Below are 10,115 nucleotides of genomic sequence, written 5' to 3' on the forward strand. Positions count from 1 at the left end.
TCACATTATTTATAGTCATGTTTATTTTACTCAGCTTAATGAGGGTGTGGGAGTGGTTTCAATCAAAATGACATTGGTGCCCTCAGTTTTCAGTTTAGCAACTTTGCCAGAGAAAAAAAAAAGATGAACACAAGTCATTTCACAATACCTCAGACATATTTGACACGTTACCTGAATGCATGTGCTTTTATTAAGGCACACTCAGTCACATAACAGACATCTGCAGGGAAATGCACAGACCTATCGCAACAATTTGGTGATTTATAAGCTGGCGGAGGGCAGAAAGAATAGAGTAAAAACCTCGTAGAGCTCAAGTAATTGAGTTTAGCATTTATTCCAAAGTGAAAGCAAAAATGCTTTTAACAAAACTTCACCGTGAAAGCTAAACATCAATGAATAATCCAACAAATATATCCCGTAAAACCAACAGGTGCACGTCGATGTTTAGCACAAGGATGAAGCCAAATAAAGTCAGAATTTCTGTTTAAGAAAGCAAAAACACAAAATTATAAATCTATTTACAAAAGAGGAGGGAAGATGTGTGTAATCATTAATCAAACTGTTGATTGGTATTCACAGAAGTAATTTCTACTTTAAAGATGACCGTCCCACTTCCCATAGCGTTAGATCGGGCTGAAAACGTTTCAGAAATTAAGAGTCTCAAAACACATCTTCCCTCTGGGATATCTCAATATAAATCCATTCAAACAGCACAGAATCGCATCCGTCCCTGAGGAATAAAACCCCACCCAGACTGGCTGCTCTACACACAGGCGCACACAGACACAGTACATGTGATCAAGTTTTTCTCCAATCCCCATGGAGCTCCGCGTGGAATGACTCCTCAGGGTGCTTCAAGGATGTCAGGATGTCATCACAATGATGAGTTTTTACTGACCGATCACCTTTGTTCCCCCGTCAGTCTCCCGCTCCACTGTTCTACTTTATTTCATGTCGGAGGAGTTGGCCTAATGGAGGTTGGCTGCTCACTGGAGACTTTTCAATCGCCGCCTGTTCAGTCCATGAATCCATGATAATCAGAGAAGGAGAGGCTAAGTTACACTAGTGAGAGGTCATGGGGGGTCCATTTATTATGAAAGGACATTGTGACCAGATTCCATCCCTGTGATACGGCAAAGATTGTCCTGTGTGTGTGTGTTTGAAAACATTCAACCCCTCCTAAAGTTTAACATCATGGATTCTCATGGAGACGCAGACATGACGCTAAGACTGGCTGTAGGAGTTGCTTTGGTTTCCATTAGAGCTCTGATCACTCTCACTGCAGAAAGAAAATTGTAAGGAGCAGCTTGTTAAAATATTTTTCTCACTTTATAGAAAGAGATGACAATAAATGTATATCTGTCATAAAATTAAAGCATTACGGCCAACATCCAAAGCTAATCCAGTCATACCTGTTTGGTGGGGGTTTGGGTTTGGGCATCTTGTTCAGGACAGCGGCTATCTCTTTCCTATCATCAAAGTTTTTCCACTGGTCATAGAGCTTCAGAATGACGCGGATGATCTCCAGGATCTTAACACAAAACACAAATAACTTTAAAGTAAATAAAATTATGATATGAGAGAATATTCTGAAATGTTACGCATTACCATCCGTCCATGTCTCCCATACCTAAATCTACACTTTATTTAAAGTTGTTACATTTGACAATGAAAAGCTTTTTACAAAGAGGACGTATTGCTTGTTTAAAAAAAAATAAAAAACACAAATAAAAAAAACTCAGCATACTCAGCGTATTAGTTTATGGATGGAGAGAAATGCAGTCGTTTTAACTAAATTTGAATATCATTGAAAAGTTACATAGATTACAACAGACTGATGTTTTAAAGTCGTTATTTCTGTTAAGTAGGATTTTTCTTCCACCTAAAGCTAATAAAAAAAAAAACAGCATTTAAGATCAGAATATTGCATCAAACTATTAGAAAAAAATAATTTTTCATGCAGAAATAGAGGCTTAATGAAAAGCATGTTTAATACGGGTTTAAAGTTGTTTTTTTTCCAAAATGTACTTTTAATCTGACAAACAAGCCTCTAAAAAATGCATATTTTAATTTACTGAATATAACTGTTGATTGCCAAGGCTAATGACATTTTAGAAATCAGTATATATATTATATTAGCTCCCCCAAAAATCTGTTTATGGATAATCTTTCAAAGATAACAAATTACAATGCCTTGATAAAGTATATCCCTTTGAAGCCGTTTACACTTTGTCGTGTTACAATCACAAATTTCAATGTATTTTTATCACATTTATATGACCAACAGTAAGTCAGAGATAATCGGAAGTATAAAGGAAACTTCCAGTTATCTACTACATAATTTTTTATATAAATAAAATAAACAAAAATCTGAAAAGTGTGGTATGCATTTGTATTTATGTCCAGATGAGTCAATTATTTGTGGAAAACCCATTTAGTCTGATTCCAGACTTCGTTCTTACGCGGTGTGTCTGCAACCAGCTTGTAAATGAAATCCAGCACCTACCATGTAGAGCAATGGTTCCCAACACAGGTACTCAGAGACCAATGTCCTGCATGTTTTAGGCGTCTCCTTGCTGCCACACACTTAAGTGAATGGACGAATAAGAGGCTTCTGCAGCACCTGATGGCATGCAGAGGAGGTCATGCAATCATTTAAACCAGGTGAGCTGGAACAGAACATGCAGGACATGGGTTCCTGAGGACCAGGGTTGGGAACCTCTCATCTAGAGATGAAACATTTCGGGTTTTTTTTTTTTTTTGCATTCTTCTCTATAAAAAAAAAACAAACAAAAAAACAGCTCAAACAGACTAGGAGGAGAGCATTTGTGACCAAAACACCCCCACATCATAACGCTGCCACCACCTCTGAAGGAACCTCACTGCCCTGGAACTTTTTAGGTGTATAGGGGTAAAAGGGGGGAACACACTTCCTAGATTTGTATACCACATGTTAAAACCCTCTATCATTTTTCTTAAACTGTACAATTACATACACATACATTTGTGTTGGTCAATAATTAGATGGCCGACTGCATATTTAGTCACTGTCTCTCATAACAAGTTATTTCACCTTAAATGGTGAGAGGACCTAGCTTATCAAAAGAGGAGGCGAGAATGGGCAAAAATCCCAAAAACAGGAAAATCCCTCTTACTTTGTCCATGTCCACGGAGAGCTCAGCAAACCACTGCCTGGCATCTTTTTGCTGTACAACGCAGGCAACATGAAGACAGGCTGCAGGAGTAAATGAAAACGGATTAAGTGGGATCTGATGTAGCTTATTTCAAGTCTGTAACCAGATTACAAAGGTGGACTAAGAAGGGTCAAGAGGGAACGACTGTTACCCAGGGCAATCATGAAGGGAGGGTAGAGCAGGCACAGATCTGTTCTGTAAGTGTCGTTCACTATTCGCCTAGGGGGGAGAGAAAAAAAAACGACGGAGAAGACAGTGAACAAAGACATCCGAAGCAACGTAATTTGATAAGCGCAGGACCATCAGGACACAGATCATACCAGGCCAGAGGCAGCAGCATGTCCTCCTGCCCCATATCCTGCACGTACTGCAGCAGCGGTCTGTAGGGGTGGTACACAATCAGGCAGCAGTCCTGAAACACAGCAACTATCAGTCAGAGGACATCCAAACATGTTCACACCCTTTGAACCTTAACACTTTCTGTCACATTAAAAGACACAAACTTCAGAGTATTATACCTTATAGAGTAAACCAGTGGTTCCCAACTGAGGTATCCCTGTCCTGCATGTTTTAGAGATGTCTCTGTTGCAGCACCACTGATTCAAATGGCTGCATGATCTACTCAGCACCCATTAAGGGCAGCAGAAGTCTCTTAATCGCTCCTTCATATAAGTCAGGTGTATGGCAGCAAGGAGACGTGTAAAACATGCAGGACAGGGATACTTAAAGACCAGGGTTGGGAACCACTGGTGCAAACTCTGATTGCATTCAGCCAACCCGAGTCGATCAATACATTCCTTTCGGCGCCACGAGCGATGTGACACAACAAACACGTGGGAAAAGGCTCCTGGGTCAGATTCGGCGAAAACAGAACTTTCTAGCAAACACGCAAAATACTTTGGCAGAAAACTATGACTGCACATCCTCCTGAACACACGGTCGCCAGCATGGCCAGCATTACTGGCCCACAATGGAGAAATTTAGCCGTGACAGTGGCAAAGAGAGTTGCACACCATTTTTAGTAATGAAGAAAACAAGCTAATCTAATCTAAAGTTAGTTCTAACGCAACAGAGAATGAGCTTTATAAGAAAATACCAGAGTAAGTATTGCACAAGTATTGATAATATCGCATAGTCTGTGGAAAAACTGTAGAAACACTTGTCTATTTATCGAATGATATGAGATAATATGTGATATGCATGATAGCAAAGCGGAATCTCGGAGTAGCTAAGGCGTGTACAAGCGTACTGTAGCATCTGAGAGACCGTGTAAACGATTCATAATCAGATCAGAACCCGTGTGACCATTAGCATGTTTGTAAAAATGTATTGAGTCTGTTGTGAGCAGCAGATATTATAAAGTCTAACAGCAGCTTTGAGGAACGACCTGCGGAAGCGTTGAGCATCTGGGATGCAGCAGTTTGTCACTGAAAGAGCTTTTCAGCTCTGCAACAGCTCCATGAATGGAGTGGGAGACATTGTCCATTAGTGATGTTATTTTTCTTACAGTCCTTCTGTCTCCCACCACCTGCACTGGGTCCAGGGGGCATCCCAGGACAGAGCTGGCCCTCCTAATGAGCTTATCCAGATGCTTCCGCTTCCTCTATGCAGAAGACTTTCCTTCAGCAGGAGCAGGGAAACTGCTTAGAGTCACTGGGATGGACAGAGCTAAACACAGGCCAATTCTGGAAGAAAACCCGTTTAGAGGCTGGAAAAGACTTTCAGAACGGGTAAGAACTGCAGCCTCTAAATGCGCAAAGCTAGTCGAGACAGCTCAAAAGACTGGAAGCTGACTGCAGTGAAAAGGGGGTTCAACTAAGTATTAACTCAGACGGGTTAAATACAAATGCATGCCACGGTTTTTAGTTTTTTCTTTATTAAAGAAAAGATATCCACAATCATGCGCTACTTTGTGTTTGTCTATCATATTAAACACTCAATGAAATAACTTCAAGCGTATGAATACTTCTGCAAGGCAATGCAACCACACCAAAGACAAGCAAGTTAAATCACCTACTTACCATCAACTCCAAAAGGTAGAACTCACACTCTAATATCTGGAAAGACACACAAACTGGGTTTGAATTGTTTAAAAAAAAAAAAAAAAACACACCCTAAAACCTGCATATGTCAGAGGAATGAATAATTCAGACCTAATTAGCTGCTAAACTTCAAGGATTATCTGTAGCATGTGTCTGAGCTTTGTACAGTAGAAGTTGCATTAAAGTTTACTATTTTTATGTGCTTTTAAAGATTTTTAGCATTCTTATCTCCTTTAATTGTGGCATTGTTTCCATAATTTTCCCTGTTTGGGATAGTGACCTTCTAGAGACGAGGACTATTCCCTTTACCCCCCCAACGAGCCCCAGACACCATCATCAATCTCTTTTACTATGTCTGCAATGTGGACAGGATAAGATATGTTTACGTGTCACAGGCCTTTGCTAACTCATTCTGCGTTGTGTGAACCACTCCCTCCTTTTGTTGCTCCGCTGTAATTTACAGCTGAGGCAGCAGTTTGTCAAAACGGTGCCGATGACGTTCTGGTAACTCAATGCCGGCTGAGGAGAGGCGAGCGGAGCTTTGCGCGAGGCGCTAAGCTTACTGAGTTTTTATCGTATGAGTGCCAACATCAGCTGTGGAATCTCACATATTGATGGACAGTACTGTAGCGACACTGTGACACAGTGTAAGGGGTTCTTGGTAAGCTGAAAAAGCAGCACATAAATAACAGCAAAGGAAGCGGCATAGTTTGGTTCATTACGGCTTTAATTTGGAGGTTTTGGTTATGACTTTGAATTTCCAGGAAGAAAAAGTCCTCTTGGGTCTAGTTTCAAACCTTGATAAGATAAAATCTTTGACATGAGCTTAAAAATGCATATCTGCATGCTAGTCAGTTACTATTAGTTCACAATAACGCAAAAGTTCTGAGATCAAATAAAAACAAGAAGCAGAATTTCACTTACATGATTCATTCTGTAGGGAAATTCCTTTGGAAACGCGTAGGAAAATCTTGTTTTCACTGCTCCAAAAAAAACTCAATGTTAACATAACACTTCTGACAAAGGAGGACTATAATCTGAAGCAGTTGATTTTTTTTAATTGAATGTGTTCACTTACACACAGATGTCGCTGCAGAAATCAGCCTGGTGTTGGACACCACTCCAAATTCCTGAAGGTAAAAAAAATTCATCCAAGTTTGGTTAAACGCGTCGCATAAGATAAAATGCAACGGGAAAGAAGTAGAAGGAAGACAGAACAATGCACAATGATAGCATTTAATTTTGTTCTTCCACACTAAGAACCTGAGGTGGTAAAATTAGACAGTAAACAGTTTTTGCCTTAAAATGTTCTTACCTCAACTTTAGAGGCCAGGAAAACACAAGTGGGAGCCATCAGCACAGGATCTATACTTTTAAGAGAATACCTGGGAGAAAAAAAAAAGTTACCAGATTACTAATGTTTCTGGAAGGCAGCAAAGATTTAGGGCGCGCATATTAAGCAGAGATTGGGCTTTAACGAGAGCTCGAATGCAAGATGCAACAGAAAGGATAAAATGGAGGAGAAATGGGTTGCTATCTGCAAAATCTCTGGTTCTCCTCTCGATAATCTCCAAAACTAAGTACAATTTATATCCTAATAACAAGAATGAGTCACTAAAATGAGTTAAGAATGATTTCATATATATGACATAAAGAAATAGGGGGATGTCTCAAGCTCACAATATATCACAAATATATAATCCACACAATATTACTGTGTTCAATATTCACATTGCAAAGGAAAGCTTAGAGTGCAATAATTGTATATTATAGTATAACACTAGTATATTCAAGGTGTTATGAACTTTTCATGCTAAGTTTAGCCAGTTGGACAGACTTCCAGCAGCAGATGCTCATGCTGGACACAGATAACATCATTGCCCAAAATGCTGAAGCTCTCAGAGTGATGGACAAACAGATGAGAAAGAAAGGAAACAAGAAAACAGGGATATAATGCAACTCTCATTGCCAGGGCAACATTTTATAATATTGCACAGCCCTACTACAGACAATGAATGAAGTTATGTACAACTCGAAAGCACCTGCGGTTTCACACCCACTCTGTGCCATACAGACAGGTGTGCAGTGGGTGCCTGCTGTGGGAAACGTAGGTCAGTTTGCCACAAGAAATGTAGCTAATGAGTGCGCTCGACTATGAAGTCTAAAACGTCTGCGCGGTGTGCGGAAGCTTTTAATGTTTCTCCAAAGCGGAGTCATCGCACCTTTACTTTCAGCACAGGTTCACCTGCTTTTCCACTCAGGTGAACTCACACTCCAGCCAGGAGAGAGAATGCGGAGTCATGACACATTTTTACCTGCCCTGGTAAACAAATCTTTGTTTTGTAAATGCAACAAATTTCTGAGCATGGCTGCACTAATGGCGCCACAGTGAGCGTCCACTAGTCGTGCAGACGTCGGTAGAGTTTGCGCTGAAGGGGGAACATGGGGCGGTCATTAAAACAATAAATGCTTAAATGACTGAGCAGTTATCCCTGACAGAATTTGTAATATTTGTGTCAGGAGAGCGGGATCCATTAACGCTCAATGCAGCAAGTTTTCAACAAGTAAACGGCTCTATGGTTAATTTTTAGCTTTCCTACAAAAATAACATTAGCTTTAATGTCACAAATCAAATCAAAAAAATCAACCAAACTCTGTCTGTTGGAAACAAAAATCCACCTTTTTGAGTCCATCATTGACAACAGATAGCTGCTTTATTCTTGGAAAACACATTTTCGTTGCTAGATAAACCCCATGAAATGTGATACAATTATCACAAAAATATTTAAAGAGATCTTCATTAAATCAAGAAGTATGACGAGAGGCAGCTATCCTTCCCTGTATTTGATATAAATATGATTATATCATGTTGTTTTGTGTGTGTATATATATATATATATATATATATATATATATATATATATATATATATACACACATTACTCAAAGCTACCCCACCAAGAATTTGTCATGTGTAGGAACTCTTACTGTAGTCGATCTCGACTGCAAGATGCAAAAAGTCACATATAAATTGAAGCATCTTAATGACAAGTTAGATGCAAGATGCTAATCTTGCAATTGTAACGTTTTACTAAAATCATAAAGATCATGAAAGGATGACAGGATGTTCTCCAGCAGCAAAACATTTTAATTCTTGAGGTACAAAAAAGGAACAAGGATTAATTTATAGAAAGTGAAGTCTCACTGCCATATCACAACATTTACACAAGAGTCTTCCATGAATGTCTTTTAAAGTGACTTAATTACCAAAATCAGAAGTTAGCAGCAATAAAATCTTACCAGTCAATAAAAGCATCTTACCTGGCATAGAAGCGTTTGAAGTACACTGTCGCTGTAGCGATGACCTGCTGTCTGAGCTTCAGGTGCTCACCCAGAGCCTGGATCACTGGAACACACAGGATTTATTATAACATATATTCCAAAACACAAACAATCCCACTTCATCTACAGCTAAAATGAGAACGTATGCAGTGCTAGGAATAGACAGACACAGCGCAAGTGGCCATTACAGATACACTTGAGGCTGTTATTGAATTTAATTCCAAATACCATTGGCGAAAAAAATCTGCAGCTTCCAGTACTCCTCTTCTGTGAGGAACTTCAGGTCCTTCTGGCGCTCTTTCATCAGATCCTGTTTATCCAGCACCCACTGCAGACTTTAAGGGGAAAAAAAATAACAAAATGGCATTTTATTAAATCACACAACCCAAGACCCGAGACTGCACAGCAGCATTGATGCCAACTTCAATTAAAAATATATGATTTATAGTAGGCTTGAATTTATTAAATTAGTGTTTTTATTTGTAGGGCTATGTTTTTATGTCTAGCATTAGTTTGAAACTAGCTGCTGGGTTAGCCGCGACACACAGCTAGGCCTCACAACAAAGACACACAGAGACCAAATAAGGACGTAACATGTCGAAATTCTCCAAAAACCTACTAGTGCGAACTCTGCCAGAAGTTCCCCGCCATGTCGCCGACGTTTGTGTAAGGGGGAATTTCTTTAATCGATAATATCCCCCCACAAAGGAGCGCATACAACCAGGAAAGTAATTATGCTAGCTAAAGCGGGAGTAACATCAACTACCTTCCGGATACCGTTTCATATTCTTTGGTTCCGCCTTTTTCGGCGTAACAACTGGACGAAACGTAACCCTATAACTCCAAATGTATAATTTTTATTACAAATATTTATGTGACCTCTACGTCTTTAACAAAATCAGTATTTTTCTGAACATACAATTTACAACATACAAATGAATATATTTTACACAACCTATATCAAAATGTAGAGAACATGAGAAACATTTATTTTTTGGTCTAACATATCAATTGCAATACAAAGACAATTTGAAAGCCTGACGTTATATATATATATATATATATATATATATATATATATATATATATATATATATATATATATATATATATATATATTAAAGTAACCAAAATATTTTTGTTTGTTAAAAATGCGAAGTTTCCTCACATCTACCTGTATCAGGCTTTACATGGGTTGTTTGTTTAATTAGAAAGAATCAAGGGAATAAAAACCTCCTTGACAAATAAACAATGACGCGGTTTGTGATAGTCAGAGTAAAATTAGCTATATATGTTTTGCACCTGTATTGCAAAGATAAAATAAAATCACAATTTTTGATTATTGTGTCATAAATATTAGCATCTTATATAAAATTGTCACGTTTTTATTAGGTTCTAAAATTCCTAAAATATAACCTTGTTGTGTAAAAACACACAACAGATGTCATACTGTCCTTATAAAAGAAAGATAAGGTAAAAATTTAAAATCTGTGTGTTGCTTTACACTTGACTCTAGAATATATTGGTATACTAAAAA

General features: G+C 38.6%; 1 protein-coding gene across 1 annotated transcript; it reads right to left on the reverse strand.

Annotated features, from left to right (window-relative positions):
• On the reverse strand, positions 1–9,351 carry ccnc (cyclin C). Its single transcript, XM_036147549.1, has 12 exons — positions 9,198–9,351; positions 8,807–8,913; positions 8,558–8,642; positions 6,552–6,621; positions 6,315–6,366; positions 6,161–6,216; positions 5,216–5,251; positions 3,515–3,606; positions 3,346–3,413; positions 3,156–3,235; positions 1,413–1,531; positions 1–1,279 (listed from the first exon to the last, which is right to left on the reverse strand). The coding sequence occupies exons 1-12, from the start codon at positions 9,227–9,229 to the stop codon at positions 1,225–1,227; spliced, it is 852 nt and encodes a 283-aa protein (XP_036003442.1). The 5' UTR covers positions 9,230–9,351; the 3' UTR covers positions 1–1,224.
• Positions 9,352–10,115: the final 764 nt, after the last annotated feature.

This window comes from Fundulus heteroclitus, chromosome 15 (assembly GCF_011125445.2).
Source record: "Fundulus heteroclitus isolate FHET01 chromosome 15, MU-UCD_Fhet_4.1, whole genome shotgun sequence".
Taxonomy (NCBI): domain Eukaryota; kingdom Metazoa; phylum Chordata; class Actinopteri; order Cyprinodontiformes; family Fundulidae; genus Fundulus; species Fundulus heteroclitus.